This window comes from Harmonia axyridis, chromosome 6, assembly GCF_914767665.1.
Source record: "Harmonia axyridis chromosome 6, icHarAxyr1.1, whole genome shotgun sequence".
Classification (NCBI taxonomy): Eukaryota; Metazoa; Arthropoda; class Insecta; order Coleoptera; family Coccinellidae; genus Harmonia; species Harmonia axyridis.
Window position 1 is genome coordinate 38,603,296 of NC_059506.1, and position 26,363 is coordinate 38,629,658.

The 26,363-nt window shown below is 40.8% G+C and overlaps 2 protein-coding genes across 3 annotated transcripts; both read left to right on the plus strand.

Annotated features, from left to right (window-relative positions):
- Positions 1–136: 136 nt before the first annotated feature.
- LOC123681688 (RNA-binding protein lark) lies at positions 137–7,907 on the plus strand. Its single transcript, XM_045619929.1, has 5 exons — positions 137–296; positions 930–1,289; positions 3,130–3,466; positions 4,640–5,004; positions 7,289–7,907. Exons 2-5 carry the CDS (start codon positions 958–960, stop codon positions 7,335–7,337), a joined length of 1,083 nt encoding a protein of 360 aa, XP_045475885.1. The 5' UTR covers positions 137–296; positions 930–957; the 3' UTR covers positions 7,338–7,907.
- An 848-nt stretch (positions 7,908–8,755) lies between these two features.
- On the plus strand, positions 8,756–26,296 carry LOC123683298 (histone acetyltransferase KAT6B-like). Of its 2 annotated transcripts, none has more exons than XM_045622236.1 (11): positions 8,756–9,269; positions 10,314–10,607; positions 10,667–10,933; positions 15,198–15,402; positions 15,544–15,766; positions 15,887–17,442; positions 18,578–18,773; positions 18,973–19,403; positions 19,459–20,582; positions 20,694–23,719; positions 23,902–26,296. In XM_045622236.1, exons 2-11 carry the CDS (start codon positions 10,320–10,322, stop codon positions 25,217–25,219), a joined length of 8,634 nt encoding a protein of 2,877 aa, XP_045478192.1. In that variant the 5' UTR covers positions 8,756–9,269; positions 10,314–10,319; the 3' UTR covers positions 25,220–26,296. The 2 variants fall into 2 exon arrangements, with proteins under 2 accessions (XP_045478192.1, XP_045478193.1); XM_045622237.1 differs by having other exon boundaries at positions 8,759–9,269; positions 15,887–16,008.
- The last annotated feature ends 67 nt before the right edge of the window (positions 26,297–26,363 follow it).

The window sequence follows — 26,363 nt, forward strand, 5'->3', positions numbered from 1 at the left end:
CACCCGCCACCTATATGTGAATTACAAAAGTATGATACTGTAGCAGTTTCCTACCATCTATTTTCACAGAATTTAAAGTAACCTGCAATTGTGAATGTCAAGCCCACCATTAGAAAAAAGAAGAAAATAATATTTCAGAGAATCTCAGTTGGCTATCATGGAGCAGTGACGTGTCTCGTGACTGCGCCATATTTCTGCAAGCCGGCGGAGTTCATTCTCTCCGCGGTGGGCTTCGCCGAAGTATCGTGAAACTGCAGTTATACAATTTCAAGTTCGATTGAGCCAACAACTTCAAAGTAAGTCTTTAAATAATAATTTTAGCCCTAGCTTACTCTTATTTCGTAAATAACTTATTTGATTTCTGAATTTCGTAGATAAATTTTTTTCTATAACGCTGTACCTATTTTGCTTAATATAAATTAGGTTTATAACTAATATTATTTCGAAGCAAATTTATATTGGATGGTTTAGTTATATGTGTAATATCAATAAATGCATTTATTCTGGAACAATCGAAATCTGTTAATACGAAGCGTCGAAAATGGCGACCATTTGGTTATGTCTAAATTATTTTGATCGATCCAACGCTTCTTTTTCGATAGTTTCGTTGGGTAATTTTGTTGAAATAATTTGTGATAAATTGTTGAATTCGCTGCATTATTTAGTGCTTTAGATAAATTTGTACTTCGATTGTGGCAAGTCAAGATGGACGATCGACCTTGGATCATAGATCGATAACAGTGTTTGATGTCGTTATTCATAGAACATTATGCGTCGTTTTCCAGTGGCGTCACTGACTTTATTCCTCGATCTTCCATCTTGTCTTGCAACGGCAAACGGCGCGCTTCGTTTGAAAAACAACCGAGCGGTCCGTGCCGACAAAAACACTGCAAAACGAAAAAAAAAATTCCTAAACGTTGATTTTCCAGGAAGTATCCGGATAAATTAAGACTCAAAATGCCGGGTTTTAGCAGCGCGGGCACTTTTAAAATTTTCATCGGCAACCTAGACGAGAAAACGAGCGTGAATGATCTACGTCCTCTATTCGAGAAGTACGGAAAAGTGGTTGAATGCGATGTCGTCAAGAACTACGGTTTCGTCCATATGGAGAACGAAAACGAGGGACGCGATGCAATTCAACAACTAAATGGTCACATCCTCAACGGACAATCGATGAAATGCGAGGCTGCGAAGAACAGGAAGGCTCCACAAACGCCTACCACCAAGATTTTCGTTGGTAATCTGACGGATAACACTAAGGCACCGGAAATCAGAGAATTGTTTAAGAGGTATTCAATCAATATTATCAAACTCATTCATGTTTGGGGAACTTTCCATGCTCTCACCGTTCAAGTAGGAATCCTCTACGATTCTCGTAAATTTATTACGATCCTAAAAATATTCTTTATTAGATATTCAGTAGATTATTGTAGTTTTTTTTTTTCGAATTCTTATACTGCGATATTTAGTCAATTACAAGTGTTTTCTTTTTATTTTTCGACACGATCAGTTTAGGAGCTTACCCTCCGGCTGGCGGTGCAGTCCCAGCTCCACATGAATATTTTACCTAAGTCAGAGTGGCGTTTCAATACTGCGTATATTGAGAGGTTGTTCTTGATAGATTTGTCAATATTTTAATTATTGCTGTATTAGAATGAACAAGGACATTTTATCCATATTTTAGGAACTATGCTCCGTTAGATCCAAATAATCTTAAGATTTTGTTAGTTTTTCGACACGATCAGTTTAGGAGCTTACCCTCCGGCTGGCGGTACAGTGTTCCCCTTCAATGGAGCATCTACCGCAGTGTCGTAGAGCATTAGCCCTTTTGGGCTGAAAAAGTACATTCCTTAGTCGTTCCGTAGTCCCTGGACTTTGACGGAAGGAAAAACCGTGCTAATTACATTCTTTCACTGATAGAAATTCTTTAGATAGTCTTTCATTGAGAACGTTTAGTGTTTCCATTTGATTAAATTCTTAGAATTTATATACTATGATATTCACAGTTATTTAGTCAATTTCTAGTTATTTCTCTTTATTTTTCGACACGATCAGTTTAGGGGCTTACCCTCCGGCTGGCGGTACAATGTTCCCCTTCAATGGAGCATCTACCGCAGTGTCGTAGAGCATTAGCCCTTTTGGGCTGAAAAAGTACATTCCTTAGTCGTTCCGTAGTCCCTGGACTTTGACGGAAGGAAAAACCGTGCTAATTACATTACTTCATTTGATAAAACTTTGTCAGTATTCACATTATATCAGATTGTTCAGAAACACTAGTTACTTTCTTGTTTTATTAGCAACTAACTCAATTTGTGGAATATTGCATACTAAACTTGTTTGGAATCTTCAAAATTGGAAATCTAAGCGGAATTCAGTGTGATTGTCGAAATTAAATAATAACATTTAAAATAGCTAAAAATACTTTGACAATAACTCTAAATTCAGTTCTAAATGATCTATCGAGCAATTTATATTTCAGGCAAAAGGACAATTTTTGTATACCAGTTCTTATAAACTTCTATTGCACATTAGATTGACCCCCGGTTTCTGAAAGACTGATCAAATCATTGTTCACTAAAACAACATTCAACTTGATAGCGTTGTCGAATCCATTTAGGTTTCACTGTGTTAATTGGCAGAATGTTCAAATAAGAGGAGTTAACCTTACTTTCATTCAGCAAACCAAATAACGCTCGACAGTTGATTGGCGTTTGAGAAACCGGCCGTAAACCTATTTTCACGTCTATTTTTGAGCTAAATTGTATCGGTGCTGATAGCAAAGTTTGTTTTGTTATAAACCTTCGAGAGATTTCAATTTTACAAAAAAAGAAACATGAAATATCAATAAGCATTCTCAATTCGCGTTTTACCATAGCGGACAAATGAAAATTATATTGACCAAACCAACATTCCAGCAGATGAGGCATGGGCATTTCAAGTTAGGCCGGTCAGGTTGAGAAATTGATCGAAAAAAATTGTTGTATAATAAAGAACGACAATAAATTCTTGGAGAGAGCATGGAATTTCCTTCGGACGACCGCGAATCAATCGACGGTTCGCCGTACCAAAAAAAAAAAAAATCGGAAGAATATCTGCAATATGTTTGTCCTCTGTCCAATCCAAATCTAGGTTCGGAACGGTGGTCGAATGCGATATCGTACGGAACTACGGTTTCGTTCATCTTGAATCATCCGGTGACGTGAACGAAGCCATCAAAGAGCTGAACGGGACGATGGTTGACGGTCAGCCGATGAAAGTGCAGATATCGACGAGCAGGGTACGTCAAAGGCCTGGCATGGGCGATCCGGAACAGTGCTATCGCTGCGGACGCGGCGGACACTGGAGCAAGGAGTGCCCTAAGGGGATCGGACCGGATCGTTTCCGCGATAGGATGTTCGGCAGGGACCCATACCCTCCGCCGCCCCCACCGCCGTTCCTACGGGATCGCATGATGGGACGATTTGGGGTACCGACCATTTTTTTTTCTTTTCTCTTTTTGATTTTTCATTATTTTTGATTCCTGTGTTCGCAGGAAGACACCAAAAGCCGTCTACAGGAGGCTCGAGCACACGCGACCGGCCAGTAGTTCAAATGAACCACAACGCGTTTGAGCTCGTTTTCACCAGATACTGTTAAATTAAGTCAACCTTGATGTATTAAAAGACTCAAAACTCCAAATGAATCAGCCAGCAACGTCAAAATTGCTATCATTCTCTCAACTTCTTAACAATGATCTATACTCTAAATCTGCTACTCAAAAACTGAACAAATGTATTATGGACCTTTCCGATTGAAAATTTATCGACACGATCAGTTTAGGAGCTTACCCTCCGGCTGGCGGTACAGTGTTCCCCTTCAATGGAGCATCTACCGCAGTGTCGTAAAGCATCAGCCCTCTGGGGCTGAAAAAGTACATTCCTTAGTCGTTCCGTAGTCCCTGGACTTTGACGGAAGGAAAAACCGTGCTAATTACATTCTTTCACAAATTTAAGTTATTCAACTTTGTTTTGCGACATAGGCATGGATTCAACTGCCCCCATTAGGTTGAAACCTCCTTCTATGTCGAATATCATCATCAGGAGACTGATAGTCGCTTCATTTAGTTCATTTTTGAAGGGGTAGAAATCTTCCTGGACATACATATATATATACTATGAAATTTAAGTTTTACCTTGGTTCGGTTCATAACACATCATATTTCACTTTTTTAGATCGCAATTTATTATATTATAGATCATTAGCTAAATCTTTGTCGAACTCTTCAAGTGCTTGAGCCTCCTTTGTACCGTAAGCATTTCAAGAATTCATCGCATCATTTTGGCTCATAAAATCTTGACGATAGAAAAACAGTGCAATATTTTGCAGTAACCAATTTTGACATTCCAAACATTTGTAGATTGGCATAGCTAAATGCCGTACTTTTTATAGATTTTTTTCATATTCAATTGTGTAGTTTTAGTTCTATTTTAAATAGTTTATTTAATACCTCCAAACAGAATATTACCTTTGAAGTTATTTTACTCAACTAACATAGTTTTATCGATTCTACTTAGTAACTTGACAAACATAAAATCGGATACTGCAAATGAGCTTCGACTCCTCCTCCTCTGACAGTATTCATCAGTTCTGTTGATTTTAGGATGGCTACGACAGCTACTATGAGAGACGATTCGATGATTCTCGAGACATGTACGAGAGGCGCTACTCGGGCATGCCTCCTAGGGGAAGTGGATCCGACCTTAGGGGTAGAGGAGACTTCCTTCCACCCCCAATGCCTCCACGCAGAGAACCTCTACCACCTATGCCATCCATCGGTCTCAGGGGTGGTCCCCCATCCGGCGGCATAGGTGGCAGTATGCGTGAACCCGGTTTCAGTAGCAGAAGCAGCGGCGGCGACTATGGTATTTTCAGTAGAAGGTCACCACCTGTTAGCAGCACTCCCATGCCAAGGATGAGCAGCAGGATGTACGAAGATTTCAGCAGAGATTCGTTCGATGATAGGAGGTGGGTGTTGAGAACTTTCTACTTTGATTTTTTTTTAATGATTGTCACAGTCCCAGCTCCACATGACTGTTTACTCTAGGTCATAGTGGCGTTTCAAAACTGTGTAAATCGAAATTCTGTACTCGCTATGTTTGTCAGCAAAATGAATTGCTGATATAATACATTGTACATAGACACTCAAAATTCTATACAATACTACTCCATATTTCGAAGATTTTGTTTGCATCACAGTCCCAGCTCCACTTGATGATTAACCTAGTCAAAGTGACGTTTCAATTCTGTGTAAATCAAAATTTTGTACTCGCTATGTTTGTCAACAAAATGAATTGCTGATATAATACATTGTGCATAGACAATTAAGATCACATAATACTTAATATCTCAAAGAATTCACTTTTGCATCACAGTCCCAGCTCCACTTGATGAATCAACCTAGTCAAAGTGACGTTTCAATTCTGTGTAAATCAATATTCTGTACTCGCTATGTTTGTCTGCAGAAAAAATTGCAGATGTAATACATTGTGCATAGACATCCCTTCGTTGAAATTCAAAAAGATATAAGGTATTAGGTCAAGATTTCAATTTTTGTTGTAATCTGTAATTTTTTGCAGTAAGTTGCCGAATACCCATATATTTTGACTTATTGCAAGCTAATCACAGTCCCAGCTCCACATGACGATTCAACCTAGTCAGAGTGACGTTTCAATACTGTGTATATCGAGAGGTTGTTCTTGATAGATTTGTCAATATTTTAATTATTGGTATATTAGAATGAACAAGGACATTTCATCAATTTTTTAGAACTATTCACCGTTAGATCAAAGTAATCTTCAGATTTTGTTTGTCGACACGATCAGTTTAGGAGCTTACCCTCCGGCTGGCGGTACAATGTTCCTCTTCAATGAAGCATTTACCGCAGTGTCGTAGAGCATTAGCCCTTTTGGGCTGAAAAAGTACATTCCTCAGTCGTTCTGTAGTCCTCTGGACTTTGACAGAAGGAAAAACCGTGCTAATTACATTCTTTCACTGATAGAAATTCTTTAGATAGTCTTTCATTGAGAACGTTTAGTGTTTCCATTTGATTAAATTCTTAGAAGTGATATACTATGATATTCACAGTTATTTAGTCAATTTCTAGTTATTTCTCTTTATTTTTCGACACGATCAGTTTAGGAGCTTACCCTCCGGCTGGCGGTACAGTGTTCCCCTTCAATGGAGCATCTACCGCAGTGTCGTAGAGCATTAGCCCTTTTGGGATGAAAAAGTACATTCCTTAGTCGTTCCGTAGTCCCTGGACTTTGACGGAAGGAAAAACCGTGCTAATTACATTCTTTCACTGATAGAAATTCTTTAGATAGTCTTTCATTGAGAACGTTTAGTGTTTCCATTTGATTAAATTCTTAGAAGTTATATACTATGATATTCACAGTTATTTAGTCAATTTCTAGTTATTTCTCTTTATTTTTCGACACGATCAGTTTAGGAGCTTACCCTCCGGCTGGCGGTACAGTGTTCCCCTTCAATGGAGCATCTACCGCAGTGTCGTAGAGCATTAGCCCTTTTGGGCTGAAAAAGTACATTCCTTAGTCGTTCCGTAGTCCCTGGACTTTGACGGAAGGAAAACCGTGCTAATTACATTCTTTCACTGATAGAAATTCTTTAGATAGTCTTTCATTGAGAACGTTTAGTGTTTCCATTTGATTAAATTCTTAGAAGTTATATACTATGATATTCACAGTTATTTAGTCAATTTCTAGTTATTTCTCTTTATTTTTCGACACGATCAGTTTAGGAGCTTACCCTCCGGCTGGCGGTACAGTGTTCCCCTTCAATGGAGCATTTACCGCAGTGTCGTAGAGCATTAGCCCTTTTGGGCTGAAAAAGTACATTCCTTAGTCGTTCTGTAGTCCCTGGACTTTGACGGAAGGAAAAACCGTGCTAATTACATTATTTCTCGAATTTAAGTTTTTATATCTATCTATTATGATATTACACTAATTTTTTTACCCCTTCATTTGGTTTATTTGAAGCTTATCACAGTCCCAGCTCCACATGACGATTTAACCTAGTCAGAGTGACGTTTCAATACTGTGTATATCGAGAGGTTGTTCTTGATAGATTTGTCAATATTCTAATTATTGATATATTAGAAAGAACAAATACATGCAATCAATTTTTTAGAAACTACATTCTTTCTCAACTTTGTATATGTATCTCTATTATGATTTCATATTATCCATCGATTCTTTTCACACAATTTTAATATTCTTTATTTTTTTTGCAGACCCAGCATGCGAGGACCGTCACCATCTAGAAGATACGCACCTTACTAAGTGTCATTATTTAATTTTAAATCCCTCTACACAGATTTAATTTTTATTTTGACATTGAGGTTTTGGTTATTCTGTAAAATATTTGTGCTTATAGACTGCAGGTTAGAAGTTGTATAATAAGTTCTTTTGTATCGACACACACCAAGTGGGGTTAATCACGGTTTTAAACCATGTACTAAATCATCTTTCATTTATGTTGAGTTGATATTTAGGATGAATGAAGTGATATGTAATATGTGACTTGAATAAAATGTTTTTTTATATTTAAAAAATGTGTGGATGGTAGACAATATATCAATCTAGTAATTTAAATTCTCACCGTGTAATTTTTATTCCTTGTTTCCTATCCATTATGGGAGAAGAGAAGGGAATGGTTTATGGATGTATCTTCTGTAAAAAAAAATCATTTGTATTCTCCTGTAATGTTTTTGATTTCACAAGATTCACAAGGTATTTTTAATATGAATTGAAAGTTGCTCATTCCTTTTCATTTTTATCAATACCAATTGTATGGAAGGAAGCTGTGAAGACCAAGAAGTTTGTATCAATAAAATAAATTCATCAAACATACCTTTATTTATTAATCTGTAACCTCACCCATTTTCATTATCCTTATTATTGGAAAAAGGCATTATTTGCTTACTCGTCGCCATTATTAATTTATTTATAACACTCTGTAGTAAACTTATCTATGGGCACATTCAATGAAACAATTTACTCATGAAATGAAGATTGATTTTACCAGTGAACTGGTGAGTTACTACTAGCAATGAAGTACAATTTTTCGTATATACCCAAATAACTATACTTGCATTTAAAATAATTTTTTATTCGAAACTGAAAGACAATTGTTGATAAATTAAAATTTTCATCTATGCGCGCGCAAAGAAATGAATTTCAAAAACACAGAATGTTGTACCATCTATGATCTGTGCACTGAATACGAAATATTGACATAAAAAGAAATTTATCTTCATTCATTCAAACTTTTTGTTTACAATACCAGATGTCGCCACTTCGTATCAGCGAATGAAAAATTTTAAAATGAGAAAATGATTTTCAACAATACGCCCAGATTTTTTATTCGCATTATTAGTAAATCATATATCATTCATCATTTAATATCAAGAAATTCTTAATTTGAGAAAATATGAATCTCTAGCGAGTTAATTATGTTATGACGAACACAATGAATATTTCAGTAACTCAGGGTGAAAGCAATCCGTTGGCTATTTGTTGAGCATTTATTTTAGTGTAATCGAAGAAACAAAGGTGAAGCCACAACTTGATTAGCAGCTTGTCTCTTGTCTGATCAATTTCTGGCAACCCCCTCACCCCTCCCACAAATCAACGGAAGTACGCAACAGAAATTGGACGTTTGCGGGCACCGCGGGGAAAAGGAACGCCTTTGCGCGCGCTACTTACTAGCCATTTTGTCACAACATTAACCTATTGTTGTGATGTGTCTATCTCGAATGAGTTATGTCTATTCCAATTTAATTATACAAGCACTCGTATTAGAAGGCTCTACGAATAAACAAAAGTGTGAACACGGGAAAGGAAGTGTTCGCCAGTGAGAAAACGAACTTAACGTCGCCTCAAATGTCAAATTTATCGAATATTCGTTATGCTCTCCATTGCTTACCGCCGGATGGTGACATGAATCAGTGATGGCTCTCAAACTCTGCGTCATTCTAACTCTGTCGCATCGTATCAAGTGTTGAAATCGGTAAAATAACATTCGATCGACTTTAATGTTGTGTGTTAAGTGTGATATGATAGATAAATCCTTTTAGATGACTTTAAAACAGTGCACGATGTTGGTAGTTACTGCTCCGTGCAGTCAAAATGGCCGTCGGATTTCGACGTTTTGTTCCGTGACGAGAAAATTTATAGCTAATAGTTGCAGACTTGGATACTAAAGTGAATAAGGTATTTTTAGTTGTTGTTTTGTTATTTTTTAACGTTCTAGCAAGATATTTTAAAGATATGGGCTGGATTCATTCGATAAATGTGACATATATTTCAGGCGGGATTTTTGGGTTTGTCTAACCGCCGGACACCATTATTCCATTATATTTCCTACTTAAATATCGAAAATATTGATGAGAATATCATAATAGCAGCATATTATCGTAACCCTTTTGCTTTTGTAAAACCTAGAATCAAATCACTCGAAACTTGCATAATATTTTAATAGAAAGGTGACGCATAAGTGGAATTAATTAAAGTATTAAACCATACAGGTATCGAAAATCGATCGGAGAACAGCTGATACTTCTTCAATTCACGAATAGATATTCGAAGCATTTCTGGAAATTTTTCTAATAAAATCTTTATGGATCATTCTCCTAGAAACTAAATTTTCCAGGAAAAATGATTTGTTTTTATTTTAAGATTGTTATTTTTACTTTCTTATATCATGTTACTTCTATAAAAGGGTATTATCTAAATGGCCTTGTCTGAATTATTTAATTTATAGGTCAATTGATTCATTCTTTTTTTTATTTATTGTTTAACAATACCTCTAATTACTATATTTTATTTTATAATAACCTACTTACCCCTAAAGTTGAACCTTGTACAAAATTAAAGAAAAAGAAGAATGTCAAGAATCTAACCTAAAAATTTGTAAATCAAAACAAATAATACTTTATACAAACAGTTTAAGATCAGGTGAATTTAAAATTTCTTTTTTAAATGAATATAAGCCTCAATAAATCTGGTTAATATGCTATAATTGTCTTCACAATAAATAAACAACAACCTTTTTTGTATATACTGTGTTAACATGTTTTAGTGAATTGACCACCTATAAACTAGGGAATTCTTCACGAAAAATTACAAATAACTCAGTGTAAATTGTTAACTTGTGCCTCGAACTCTCTTCCAGAGACTATAAGTTCCAAAAGAAACGAATAAAATCTTAAAGCAATCTATCAGCTGCGTTTCATTAATTTTGTATCTATTTCCTAGAGCAATATGTGTGACCCAGAAGAAGTGTCTCAGGACGTGTGGAACAGATGGATATTGGAGGCTATTGCCAAGATTCGATCCCAGAAGCAACGTCCTTCGGTGGAAAGGATCTGTCTTGCCATCAGACAACACCACAACTACCACGAAGATGTCATCGGAGAACATCTGGAGGTTGCTGTTAAGACTGGCACCATTTTGAAGGTTTTCAACAAAGGTCAGAGCTCTTACAAGGACCCCAATGGGATGCAAAGCTCCAGATCATTAAACATAGGAAATGGTGCCGATCTAACGAAAGTAAGACCAGCTTGTCCATATTGCTTATGGTGTTGCTAAAACCAAGTTTCTGTTCTTAGGTTGTAGCCAAAGCTGTCCGAGAGTTGGGGGAGAGGGAAGGTTCCTCTCTGAAGTCGATCGAGAGGTACTTGAGACAATCACACACAGTTTTGGAGACCCCGGAACACGACCTGAAGAGCTATGTGAGGCTGGCTACGAAGACTGCAGTGGCTAGGAACTTGCTCATCCAGGACGGAAAGTGCTTCAAGTTCAATTGCAAGGTGAAGCAGAGCCCTCAGGGAAAGAAAAGGAAGGTTGTTGAGGACAATGAGAATAATGTTCCGAAGGTAAGTTCTTATTGAGTTATCGAAAGCCCGGTTTTTAAGTGTTTTATTTTAGTGAGAACCCTTGTTTAATCTTGGGAAATCTGGACTAAACTTTAGAGATATATCGAAGGAAACAATTTATAAAAATATTAATTTTGAATGGGACAGGTAGAATTCTTGTCCGAGTTCTAAGGTTACAGCAAAAGCTGTTGAGAACAACTGTTTGTACAGTTGTTGATTTACATTTATGGGTATATGCTGATATTTTGGTATCATTCATCTTATGATTGCTTTCTAATTTTCCCCCCTCTTCGTTTAATGTTTTTTCTGAGACCCTTAGGACTGTGTGCTACCGTCTCAAAGTTTGTGCAAGTTGAGAGAAACAGTGGGCTTTTAAAATGATTATGTCAAAAAATAATACAGAGTGTTGCTATTATACATTTAAAATTGTATAATTTCCATTGGAAGCCCTTATACAGGGTGATTTACCAGGATGGCCTTTTAGACGTTTATGGAAAACTAATCATAATTTTGAGCTGAAAATTTGGATATTGGGTTTGAGACAATGATCTTTCTCCCTAGAATATTTTCAGATCTCAACAACTTCCGGTTATACCGGAAACATACTACTAGTTCCTTATTCCAAATGGCACACCCAGTAAATTATTGCATCATGAAATAGTTTTTTTTAATGACAATTTCGACAATATGGCATACCTTACGTAAAAACTCAACGGTTCATGAATTAATGGGATTCTTATGAAAAAAATGTTGGCGATGAGGACCCACATTTTTTCGAATATTTCGGCAGAAAATGCTTTTTTCAAAAAAATTTTCTCTTTTTCGATTCTGCAAATACGTAATATCTTTAGACTGTTTGCGGTTAAAACCAAAAATGTTCAGGGTTTTCATAAGAAGATCATGAAGTAGTAGTCTGTTTCCGGTATTACCGAAGTTGTAGAGTTCTGAAAATATTTTAGGGAGAAAAATCATTGTCTCAAACCCCAATGTGCAAATTTTCAGCTCAAAATTATAATTAGTTTACCATAAACGTCTAATAGGCCATCCCGGTGAATCACCCTGTATATGTATCAGAAGTTTGTCCTAGTTTCAGGCAATTTTTTGGTTGATTGGAAATTCATTTCGTTTCAGTAATTTTCATTCCCCTCTAGTATTTTACGACCTGAGCGGCTAAACTTCAAAGAAACAGATGTATAGCGTTTTAATACTTGGGGAAGTAATTTTTCTTAGACGGTATGTTCAGAGCTATCGTAAGAACAATTTTAAAAGGCTCTAACTCCAAAACCATTGGGCGGATTCGACCCATTAACCCTGAGAATTTGGAGGCTCTTGAAGGCCTTTTTTCTTGCGAAAATTACCGTGTTTACGGCCGGACGCAACCGCAAACTCCGTCGGGACTATACACGCGTGCAAAAACGCTCTCATTACCGCACGTATCGAACGTAATCGATCTTCTTAACCTCTTCAAGCCTCGCAGAACGCGATCTGGCGTTATCCTGCCGATTAATCAAGTTGTTCGCGAGCCCGGCTGACAAATGCCCGGTTTACAACAATGCCTGGCGTGTTTTATAAGGTCCGGACCCGTTTTTGCCCGCCGGCCCGCGCGCGGGGGAGGAGAGGCGTTGGTCTTTTCGGCGGTTAATCGAGGAGACGTTTCTTTCGATCGCGAATCGAAAGTTTCGGGTATGTCCAAGGTCGCGCGAGAACGACACCCAAACCGATCATCTTGTCGGCAAACGCGGAAGTTTCTGCGAGTTCGAGGACGTTCTAATTTTGCCTGTCGAGACTGGAAAAGGTGGAGGAATTTGGGATCTCGGAAATCTTCACGGAGGTTCCTTTGAATACGTATGCAGAGCTGTTTAACAGGCCAATTCAAAAGCCCCCGGTCTATCATAGTAAAACACTTTTTTTGTGGCAAAATTCGATTTTATTATTCAACATAGTTGCCTTCGAGGGCGATACAGCGATTATAGCGATCTTACAACTTTTCGATACCATTTTTGTAGTACGATTTGTCTTTCGCTTCAAAATAGTACTCAGTTTCGCCGATTACTTCTTCATTGGCGCTAAATTTCTTTCCAGCGAGAATTCTTTTGAGGTTAAGAACAGGAAAAAGTCGCTGGGGACCAGATCTGGCGAATACGGTGGATGCAAAAGCAATTCGAAGCCCAATTCATGCAATTTTGCCATTGTTTTCATTGATTTGTGACACGGCGCATTGTCTTGATGAAACAGCAGCTTTTTTTCTTCAACTGATGCCATTTTTTAACGATTTCATCCTTCAAACGATCCAATAACGCCATATAATAATTGCTGTTGATAGTCTGGCCCTTTTGGAGGTAATCAATGAATATTATACCTTGCGCATCCTAGAATACTGATGCCATAACCTTGCCAGCTGACTGTTGTGTTTTTCCTCTCTTTGGATTCGGTTCATCGTGTGCACTCCACTCAGCTGACTGTCGATTGGACTCCGGAGTGAAATGATGGAGCCATGTTTCATCCATTGTAACATATCGACGCAAACATTCAGGTTTATTGCACTTAAACAGCTTCAAACACTGCTCAAAATCATTAACACATTGTTGCTTTTGATCGATTGTGAGCTCGCGAGTACCCATTTTGCACACAGCTTTCTCATGTACAAATATTCGTGAATGATATGAAGGTTATCACAGGGAAACGTGCTGCCATCGAATGTGAGTAACGAAAGACCCGATTCTCTCTTTTTGGAGCTCCTTAGTATTGGATCAACGATGTCAACCTGATGAATTGGTAATGAATAGCCTCTATTTTCATTAGGTTGTTATCTGATGAATACCAAAAAGAATGAAACCGGTCTATTACTACTCAACTACTGTCCCACTGGTTCAAATATTTTTCAACAGAACTGCCTTCGTGCAATTTTGAATAAAATAATCAGCATCGATCCACACAGCTTGAGATAGCGGTCCAAACGAAGAAACTGCAATCTCCTCCTCTGACTCGATTCACTCCGCAAAAAAATGTTGTTCACGCTTCGGAAAGTATTTAATTGTTTCCGTCGTAGTCGCCGCAATGTGCACCTTGTTTGAAGAAATGTTACGGTATCGTTATTAATAGATCGTCTGCAAAACATTCCGATTGGATATGGAAATGAATCCGCAATCGCTGAGAGATCGCAAAATGAATTTAATACACGTTTCGACAAATTTATGTTAGAAATATTGCTAAAAAATAGGAATGTGAATTATTACAATTAAATTTTTATTAAAATCTAATCGAATCATAAGTACGGACTCTTCTAACATAAGAAATTTCCCAGTAACTAAAAATATCCACGTACTCCAACGCAATAACATAAAATACTGGCTTATAATATTCGAATATCGTCCCACCAAAACTTCCACTCAACGTTCAAAGTGAAAATTCCATAACCAGGAAAATTAATCAACGCATATCTCCATTCTGACACGTCTTTCCCTTCAATAAGGCCACCCGACGTATGTAAATTTCGAAAACGCAATAACCCGACAACGCCGGAACCGATCTCGAGATAAGAAACTTAATTATATCCATTCCGAAGGGGAAAAAAAGGGTAGAACATCTCATTAATTCCGTGAGAACGACGGCAGATGGCGCTGTACATGAGGGCCGGATCGATCTAGTTTCGAGCGTTCTCATTAACTGTGCAATTAATAAATTGACTTCGATTTTCGGGGTCCAAGGAACGAACCTTGGGGTATTTCAAAACTGGTGAATTTCAAATCGAGAGTGGTCGAAATATTGAGACAGGACTCCGGAGGTCCAGTCATTCATTCTCAACGATTTAAAACCGGTTGAGTCGACTTACAATACGAAAGGAGAATCCTTTGAAAAAGGTTCAAGGTTAAGAAATCAATCATAATGGAGCGAATTGGAAATTTGCGATTTTTTTGTCGCAGGTATGATCACTTATGATTCTAATGGTCTCCTCAATCTATTTTTAGGTTTCGGTTTTCAGTTGATCTTCTTTTCTAGGCTTTCGCCTGGTAATATCATATTTAGTCATATAGTATTTTGAGCTGACATAATATCAACTCAGGATTTCAGTCCGTTTTTGGTGTTCAACATGTTTTTCTGGTTTCATCCCCTTGGTATATGAAGCTTCATACATCATTAAACCATTTAGTTCTGTTCTGTTAACCTCTAGGACTCGCTGTCCTAGGTTCTTCGTACTCCAGCAACAAATAAATACGCAAATTTGGTGCGTAAGCACGTATTCATAATTTATTTCCAATTCCAGGGCCCCACGTCTCTGCCGATATGCTCGGAATGCCTGGGCACCGAGGCGAAGAACAAGAACGGGGTCGCCGAGAAGCTCAGCTCTTGCGAGGGTTGCGGATCTCTGGTGCACCTCAGCTGCACCACGGCAGGACCGGAGTTGGCAGCCCTGATATCGAAAGGTTGCCGGTGGTTCTGCGAGGAGTGCAAGACATGCGACGGTTGCGGTAAGTAAGGCAGACCAACTTTGCCATTCTCGGATTTATAGGGGTGCCGCAAGGCTCGGTTCTTGGTCCGCTTATTTTATATTTCGGTTAGAGTTCACGCCGAAAAATACTCCGATTTATGTTTATATATTATTTTCGCAGGTAACACGGGAGTGTCGACTTGTCTGCTATGCTGTTGTGGCTGCGAGCGAAAGTACCACATGGACTGTCTGGACCCGCCGGCGGAGAAGAAGCCCAAGTGCCCCTGGAGGTGTAGGCACTGTTTGGAGCACCATGATAACGTCAGGACGAAGCCGGAAGTTGTTAGCAGCGCGAAGAGAAGACTGGATAAGGTTAGAGAGAAGAATAAGGAGAAAAAGCAGAAGTGAGTTGGAAACATCTTGAAAGTATTTAATTACCCGAATAAGTTCCTAGGTTTGAAAGTTCTATTTTATTTTTCGTGTTTCTACAAATGGGCATTTCATTAATTTTTTTCTGTTTGCAGATTAGTCACCCCCTCCACCCAGACGCCGAAAAGCGCACAGCGCAAAACAGCGAAGGATACGGATCGCTCGTCGCAGCTCTCCCTCTCGAGCGACGACAGCGAGAACAGCAGCGATTACGAGGGTACGATGTCCAAACCAACCACCACATACCACCACCCACAACAGCCCCCCGCGCAACCGCCCTCCCACCACGCTCCCAAAATCCCCACCCCCGCGATAGAAACCGCCTCAGACCGCCTGGAAACGTCCGACCGCATGTCCAAGGAGAAACAGAAGTTCTTCAGACTGTCGGCCTTCAACGCCGACAAGAAGAAGAACAACGACAAACAGAAATTGCAAAACAATTTGAAAGAAGAACCTAAAAATATCAAACCTAGCCAAGAAAACAATAACAGGAGGAACAACACGAAAGAAAATATACAAAACAAGGGGTCTAACCAGCCGAATAACAGGCAGAACAAAAAGGATGTAGATAAGCAGCAACAAAAGGTCGAAACGAAAAATCCCAAAAGAACAACACAACGAAGTACTACAACAGCGGACAAAGCAAAGTTGTGTCCGGTGCTTGACCGGATAGATCTCACGAATAAAACGAAAAACGCCAGCGAACTATCCGAATCCAGCAGTGAGAATTCGGACGAAGACCAGACGAAAGAAGGTAGTTCGTCGTCTAGTAGTTCGGATTGCAGTAGTTCTTCGTCTAGTGAAGACGACGATGATTCGTCGTCCGACAGTGACACCTCTGAAGATATCGACGATAAGAAAAACCAATTGAGGAACATCAAAATACCGCCTATATTCAGTAGGACGAAAGAAAAGGTCGAAACTTTCGGCAGTATCAGCGGCATAAGCGTAGATAAGGACGAGCCTTGGGGCTTTGCTGCTGCAGCTGCCAAATTGAAAGATAGCGACAAGGTCGAATCGCCGTTCGGTAAATGCAAAGATAAAGCAGTCTCGGAAACCAAAAAGGTCATTCCAGAAAAACAGAGCGTAAAAAACGATCAAAACAATAGCAACACAGAAAAGGGTAACAATAACAAAGGGCTCGGTCAGCTCAAAGGACTATTCGATGGGTTGTCCCATCTGTTCTCTCCACCGAGCGAATCCAGAGCTAGCAGGTCCACCCCTAACTATAACCCTACCAGACGAAAGCATAAGGAAGAAGACCAACCTGCTAAAACCGAGACCAAACCGCCAAAACCGGAACCTGTCCGAAACCAGACCCCAAACCCGGAAGAACCCTTGAGGTCTTCCTCCAGATCGAGAAACAGAGACAGGAGCTCCGAGATTGAGGAGTCCCAGAAGGTCAAGAAGCAAATGACCCCTTCCAACCTGGTCAAAACGGCCGTGAACTGTAAGAGGCTAGAGTCCGAAAAGAGGACGAGACCAGTCAAGACCCTTGAGACTGAGAATGCGGTCGGCCAGGGATCTGCGGCGGTCAAAAAATCGTCGGAGACCTCCGGTAGCCAGTGTGGTATTACAGGGCGTTCCAAAAAGCGTGACACGGCAAGCCATATCAGCTACCAGTTATCCCAGATCGGCAACAATCAGACGGGTAAGATCCGGATTCACCTACCCTAAAAGTCACTGCCGCAAAAAAAAGAACACTATAATATCTGTCTACTTTATCCCGATCCACTTCCCCCCACCATCTATCCCATCTCTCTATCTCGGTTGTTGGGATGTGTTAACCTGACTGGTCGTAAGTCTTGAGTAGTTTTCTAGTGCAAGGGGAACACTGTATGGATGTTCATTAGATGTAGTACTTCTGTAATCCTGCCTTGATCGGTGTTGGGTTTCCCCAAGGGTCATTCCTGGGACTAATAATCTTTTCAATTTCTTTTCACATCGTAGCCATGTATCAATGTTATCGACTGCTCAAATCAAAATGTTTTGGATTCAAGAACAACACCGAATGTATGAACTGTGGATGTATTACCCTGTTTGGTCCAAATTTATTCGTTTAGGGTGTCCTCAAGAATCATTACTGGGACTAATAATATTTTTTATTCATTATGTTTGGGTAATCATAATTATTCATCGTGAAGAGATGGATAGGGTGAAATTATTAATTTTCATGTAAAAAAAAGTTCATTATTAAATCGAGGAGACCAGAATTTGAAGTTGAGGTTATAGCATCTCATCCTTCCTAGTCTCCAACCGATTTTGAATTAGTGCTTTCCCCAACCCTTCTTATTTAACCTTGCATGAATCTCATAGATGTAGTGTGCTTGCTTGACATTAACCATTTATCAAACAAAAATAAACTTAAAATATGGTTTGAAAAAAAAAGGGGGTTTGGTATTACCCGTCTGATTGGTTCCGGTTTTACCTGAGGATAAAAGACATTGATAACCGTGGTAGATATTAATATTTGCTAGCGAAATTGAGATCACTAACATAAGCTGCATGTGCCTAATCTTTATTTTTTAGAGAAAATTCGTTTGAAATTGTTTTCTTTTCATGGTTTCTGTGATCAGTTCAAAATTCTCACTGCATATTAAACTACTGGAGGTCTTCGCAAAGCTATCAAGGGTGGCGTTTGTTCCTACCCAGACTCAATGATCCTTTTATCCTTTAAATTTATAACAAAATTTTCAAAAAACAGTTTTTTTTAGCTTGAAGGCAAACAATGAATAAGGAACTATTAATGACTGTATCCTCCAATGGTTTTATTTCTATTGTTGCAGAAGATAGACCGCCTCCTTTGCCTCCTGGGGTCAATCAGAAGGATGTGGATCTTTTCAAAGAAGCCAGAGAGAAGGCCAACAAGATAACGATAGTAAATGAGGAGAATAATCCACTCTCTTCACCGTCTATGGCAATGGTGAACCAAGGGAGGTGTCCTGCGGCTATCGAATTCGGAAAATACGAAATAAGTACCTGGTAAGTGTTATACTGTCCTTCGACTTCAAATCAAAGGAATATTGAGACAAAAATGATGAATATTGGCTAGAGTACTGAAGTACACTGTACGTTTTGAAGATAACATAAATCGTTCGTTAAATACTGACAATCCTCTCAAAAAAAATCTCTCAAGAGCCTTTTAGAACAAAATTTTAAAAAACTGTTGCTTTTCTTCTAGGTACTCAAGTCCTTTTCCCCAAGAGTACGCGCGTCTACCCAAACTATTCCTCTGCGAGTTCTGCTTGAAGTACACGAAGAGCAAAGCAGTCCTGGAGCGTCACCAAGACAAATGTACCTGGAGACATCCACCCGGCACGGAGATCTACCGTTACCAGAACTTGTCGGTGTTCGAAGTTGACGGTAACGTCAACAAGATATACTGTCAGAATCTCTGCCTGTTGGCCAAACTGTTCCTGGACCACAAGACGCTCTACTACGACGTGGAACCATTTCTGTTCTACGTGTTGACCAAGAACGATAAGAAGGGCTGTCATTTGGTCGGATACTTTTCCAAGGAGAAGCATTGTCAGCAAAAGTACAACGTATCCTGCATAATGACGATGCCTCAGTACCAGAGACAGGGATTCGGCAGGTTTCTGATAGAATTCAGTGAGTAAACTGCGTTAAAGCTTTAAATCAACGTTATTCACTGCTTATTTTATAGGTTATCTGTTATCCAAGGAAGAAGGCCAACCAGGCACACCGGAGAAGCCGCTTTCGGACTTGGGTCGAGTTTCTTATCACGCCTATTGGAAATCCGTGGTGCTCGAATATCTGGACAAACACAGGGACAGTCAGCTCAAACTAACGGACGTCAGCAAAGAATCTGGAATGTACTGCCACGACGTCGCCACAGCCTTACAACTGCTCGGCTTCGTCAGGCCAGAAATTACCGATAAAGGAGTGTCGGTTGCAATAGCGGTTGACTGGAAAAAGGTGGACACGCACGCCGAAAGGGTGAGAAACAGCAAAACCAGGATAGCCATCGATCCAGAATGTCTCAGATGGACACCGCTGGTCAGCAACGCGGTGAATCCCTTCAGAGAGGAAAAATCGGATACCGAGAAAGATACCAGCGTACAAGAAACTGCTGACATAATCGTACCTCAGCCCGAGAAGATAATTTTGGAGACCCCCGGTGTCAAACTGAAAAGGGGTAAAAAGAGGAAGATTTCCTACAGTCCGAGAACTCCCAAACTACCAAAATCGGAACCGAAGACACCCGCTGCAGCCGCCCTCCCTGTTGCCGATAAACCCCTCGAAGAAGAGATCGAAATAACCTCGTCGGGTAGAAAGAGAACGCGTCCACTAAAATACAACGAAACCACGTACGCGGACGTCAAGAAGGAGAACAAGAGGAGAAGAAACGATTCTTCTGCCACCGAAAAAGACCTGGAGGAAGTGAAGAAAAAGGTTAAAGCCGAAGTGACCCCGGTTGCCTCCAAAACTCCCAAACGTAACACGAATAATAGCAACGCCGCCGCTGTAGAAGAGACTCCGAAAACTGTCCTGAAGGACGAGATGTTAACTTCAACCGGTAGAAGGAGAAGAGGCACTGTGCCAACCAAAGAGAAGGTAGTCGGGGAGAGGTGGTCTCAAAGAAGGGCTAAGAAGTTGGAGTTGGAGGAAAAAGTTAAGATGGAGAGTCAATCTGAGAAAACGGAGGAAGGAGAGGAAGATCCAGTGCAGGAAGAACTAGAAGTAGAACCAGTGAAAGAATCTACCAAAAAGGAAGATGAGGAAGTAGATATCGAGAAATCCGTCCAAGAATTGGCACCAACACCTCAGGTAGGTTGCATAATTCATACTAATTTTCATGACCACATCTTCAACTACTTTCATACTTCATTAAATGCAAACTGGAACCAAAATAAATATATAAACATTTTTTTTTTCCAGATTAAAAAGGTCAGAAAGATGAAGAAGAAACGCGGTTGGGTAAAGGGCAGACCACGCAACAGCACCTCGAAACAACTCACCCTACCGGAGATGATGCGGACCAAACTGCAGAAGGAGAGCGAAAGTGAATCTCTGATATCCGAGAAATCAGATGATGAAGTGGTTCCCAAAGAAACGACGTCAGTATCGGAAGATCCTGTGGTTACAACACCTGAAAAAACCGAAGGAGCGAGAACTAAACCCAAAGAGAAGAGGAAGAGCACGCCTAGAATATCTACGGAGGAAGATTCTAGTGCTGAGGCCGACGATGAGATGGAAAAAGACGAGCTACCGCCCAAAGAAACATTGTCACCAGCTACCAAATACAAACTGAACAAATTGAGTCCGACCAAAGATAAAGAACTCAGGTCGCCGATTAAGAAAGAATCTCCCGTCGTAGCCAAAGAAGAGAAAGCGGAAGAAGCTCCTGCTGAAGGTAAAGTCAAAACGAAGTCGCCTTTATATTCTACAACTTCAGAATCTGAGACCGAAATAGACGGTCAGAAGATAAAGACGATATCTCATAAGGAGATCATGATGGATATCGTCAAACAGGCTACGCCCGAAACCTCGCCCACTATTTTACAGCAAACCAAAGAAGAAGTCGAAACATCAGATACGGTCAAAACGTTACCTGATCCTATTAAGAACGAGGAACAAACGGAAAAATCCGAGGAAGGTATTGAAAAGGGCGCCAAAGAAGAAGCTAAACCAGAGGCCATGGAAATCGAGAAGATAGAAAGTGAACCAATAGAAAACGTACCTGAAGAACCGATCGAAAACGAATCGACACAACCTGTAGATATGGAGATCGAGACCGATTCGTCCAAAGAAGTCAGTCCTGAACAATCATTGATAGAGAATGTTCAAAAACCGGAGGAGAAACCCAAAGAGGTGCAAAGCGTTGAACCGAATCCCCCAGTGGTTGTGATAGAAGATGAACCACCTCGAACGCCCCCATGTCAACCGAAACAGGCGTCGCCACTGAAATCTGATCCTCCAGAGACTCAAACGCAGATACAACCACAACAGTTGCAACCGCAACCTAGTCCACAACAGTTGCAACCGCAACCGAGTCCACAACAGTTGCAAATGCAACCGAGTCCACAACAGTTGCAAATGCAAATGTCGCAACAACTTCAACCGGCGCAGCAGTCGCACTCTCAGGTTCAACAACAACCTTTAATATCGACCCAAACACAAATGCCCCAGCAACCACAACAGTCACAACTTCAGATACAAAAACCTCATATACCGCAGCATAATCTGCCCCAACCTCAACATCAGTCTCAACCTCCTCCTCCTCAATTTTCTCAGCCACACATGCACATTCTGCAACAACAGCAAAAACAGCAGCATCCGATAACAACTTCCCAACCTTCCGTTGCACACCAAACTCCCCAACTCCAAAAAACCGAAAACAGGCCTCTTGCTGTCGACGACAAAAAAATGCAGAGCGATAGAGAGAAACAGAGGACGGAACCCGCAGCTCCTAAGGTGGAGTCTGCGACGGCTCCACCCAAGCACAAGAACGAACCATCGTATTTCAACTCGACCATGCTCCAACCTCAACATTTGCCGTTCAGTCAACCGGAACCAGTGATGAGTTCTTGCGTTTCACACGCTTCAACGCCTATCAATCCCGTCATGTCTCAACCTTTGATGCCCGTTACCTTACCACCCGTTCCGATGACCACGCAATCGGAAGCTCATCATCATCATCATCAGAAAGAGTCCTTCGGTCAGAACAACGCGAAAGTGGAAAAATCACAAGAACGGCCCCAACCTCAGGTCAAACCGGCGGAAAAAGAGACTCCCAGGGAAGTCAAGGAGATTTACCAACAGCAGCAGCAGCACAGGCAAACCATCGAACACCACCACGTACACCAAGACCACAGAATACAGAACGAGACCCAGAAATACCAGTCTTCTTCGTCCAGCAACAGACCCAGGGAGGAAACGCAGAAAACCCGGCAAGAGGTCGTGCACAAATCGAAACGGGAAGAAGAGAAGAGACACCACGTCAAATCGAGTCACGAGGAAAAGTCGGCTTACGATAAGACCAAGATGCAGCTGGAACAGGAGAATCTCCTGGCCACCCAGTACGCGCAGTTCAACCAATGGCAGTGGGAAAGATTGGCTTGGGAGAAGACCTACCCGATGGGCTACCAGGGCTATCCCATGCCTTTGCAGTTCCCCCATCTGGACATGCTGCAGACGACGGCCGCTCCCACTAACCCCAAGCAGCAGACACCCGAAAAGGACAAATCGAAATCTCACAGACACGAGTCCAAACAGAGCAGCGGTGGTGGTAGTAGCAGTAGCAACAGCGGAAGGAGTAAAGAGAAGGAGAGGTCGGATCGTGACAAGCAATACCCGAGAAAGGAGGATAAAAACAGGAGATCCGACCAGGATCAGAACAGGCATCATTCGTCGGACCAAAGGATGAGCCACGCCAGCTCTGTTATGACCCACCAGCCGAAAGCAATGACTTCCTCCGACAAGAACAAGGGTAAACCTGAAACAATCGACTCTAAAAACGACGCCGCGGACGCTCACGCAGCCTCCAAGCACACGCCGCCCGGTCCCAACCCCCAGGACATCCCTTCGATGGGCGTGTATACTCCAGACTCCACGACCAACTCCGTGCACAGTCTACATTACGGCCAGTGCGACCTAGATGTCGCCCAGTTGAACTTGGAGTCACCTGCGTCAATATCCAGCGATATGGCGTCGCAGAATTCGGTAGAACCTATCAGGCCACCTTCGGAGATCTCGGTGGCGCACCAACAGCAGCAGCAGCAACAACAGCAGCAGAGCCATCCGCACAACTACGATTGCGCGGTTCAGCATAACATGCAGCAGGGCAACATGCAGGTGCAACAAACGAGCATTCCGGCTTCCAGTCCGAACATAGGTAGCGGCATGCAGATGCCCCAACAGCAGGCTTCGAACAAAAGGAGTGGTGTGCAACAACAGAGAAATAGGTAAGACAGAATATTTTTTATATTGCAATACTTTTAGTAAGAGAAACGCGGAAATTTCTAACCTAACAAAGCGAATTACTGTAACTACTAGTAGTACATAAAAATCCGTTACTCATCATTTTTTTGAGTACCCTTCACTGGTTACCTCATAGAAACATTTCTTAATTCACACTCACTTGCAGATCCAGCACCCCCTCCAAGCAGCACATGCGAGCAACCCCGCCCAGCGCCTCGCAACCCGCCCAACAACACTCCGGAAGCTCCTCCCTGCAACAGAGCCGACAGAGATCGACGCCCCCCAACTCCCAACAACAGCACGCTGCCATGCAACAGCAGGCCAGTCCTTCGACCCAAAACCAATCGCTGCAAACTTCGATGCAACAGCAGAACGCCTCTCAGCAGTTGCCTTCTCACGCGTCCCTCCACCATCAAGTGATGCATCAGGGTTACGGCCACCATCCTCAACTGAGCGCATCTCCCATGCACCAGCATCCCCACCACCACTCGGTGATATCGCAGTCTAATTACATACCGGTCAGCAGCACCCACCAGTTTCCATCTCAGAGCAGCACCAACACCTACGTCAACGTGCCGATGACCACGGTCATACAGCATCACAGGATGAACCCCCAGCAGACTGCGATAAGCGCCTTGGCGGGTCTCGGAGGCACGCACCAAAAATTGGGTGGTTCTCCCGCTTGTGCCGTCACAACCGGCGCTAATTTCTTCATTCAGACCAACAGCCACACCCACGTCCACACGCCCGGACCCATACCTACTCCTACGCCAACTGCCACCATACAAGGAAACCCTGGACAAGGTGGTGGAGGTTCCGGAAATTCCAGTTGTAGCCTGGCTAAGCTCCAACAGTTGACGAACGGTCTCGATATGATCCAACCCTCTTGCAATACGATGACTCCGCCTCCCACAGCCATGACGTTGACGCCTCCTCCCACGCATCACTCCATGACCCCGCCTCCCACTCACCAGATGATACAGAATCAACACGTGAGGAATTTGTCAACGCCTCCATCGGCCCTTCCTCCCAACCTACAACAGCAGGTACTGGGTTACCACAAGTATTACCAGACGAACATGAACTCGAATCAGTTGGGCGGTGCGGTGACGCCCCCTATCGGTCAGAATTTGGCGAGGTCTGGCAGGAACTCTTCGAATGTGGTGCAACACATGCAGACCCCGGCCAGTAGGGTGTCGCCGAACGTCACCCTGAACACTAACATGATGTACAATCCGCTGAATAATTACCGCATGGCTGCGCAACAAGCTCCTGGTACGGTTACCGGCTACATCACGAATACCGCGGCAGGTTTCATAAGCAATCCCCAGATTCCGATGCAGATGGGCGTTATGAACATGACGCAGACGCAGTATCAGGATCCGGCCGCCATTCAAAGGGCGGCCCAACAGAACACCATGTATACCTACGGTTATATCAACGGAGGCCTGATGTCGCAGTTGAACGGATCCATGAGACGATGAGTTTAAGTGTACATAGTTTACTGTATATAGAAGAATTAAAGTTCAACAGATAACGTGATGTGAGAATTATCATTAAAATAATATTAAACTGGTAGATTATCTTTTGAACTTTAAATTTCAAATGTATATTTGTCAATTGAGTGATGAATAATTTGGTCGGTCCATTTATAACTTTGTTTTTTTCATAAGTAAAGTTAATCTTTTCAAACTGATATTGTTGCATACCTTTTATATCATAGCGAGATAGGCTGAGAAAAAAGTTACTATTTGTCATTGAAAGAAAAAATATCATTTTGTAACCAACAATATCAGTTTAAATTATGTTAACTAGTCTTGTATATAGGTTTATTTCTTTTGAAAAATGTTTTATGAATGGCCCGATAAAATTTGTGATTACTCCAATACTAATACAAGCTTAGTAGAAGTGAAAATTTGCCTTATCGATGTTGATTCACAATGTATGTATCGAAAAAAATGTTATGTTTAAACGAAACGGCTGTGCAAGCTTTTTGTACATATTTTTTTATATTTTGAACATGGAAAATGTTATTTTAAGTGATGCACTATAAGATTCGTTAACTTTATCCAGGTAATTTCGTTATTAACTTTTTTTTTAATTTTGATTAATCTGGATTAATATTGGTATTATTCTAATTTGATTTAGAAACATTTTGAAGATTCTGATAAGATACAAAAGTAGAATGTGGAATATATGTAGAAGTCTACGTTCATGATATATTTTAGCATATATACCATGTCTTGAAAATGAAAGTATTTATTTATTTGATACGATGTAAATACCTGTGAATACTAATATTAAAAGGATTTAATATAAATGGATAGGGACGAGGTTTTATCTATTATAGTTGAGATTTTTCTATTATCTTTGTTCATGCAAGTTTGTTTTTTATTATTGAGGTAACAATTGACGAATTATGGACAAATTCTTAAATTGTTGCAGTTTTGTATGATAGCACTTTAGATTTGTTAGGATTCTTTGTTTACCTCAGTTTATTGTATATTTCAGGTTTGTATATCACAACAATCCACACAATATAAAAGATGTTAGTTTTCAAATTGTGTTTCTTTGTATTTCCTCAATTTATCCTGATAAAGGTTTTTATAACTAACTAAAAACAATGTG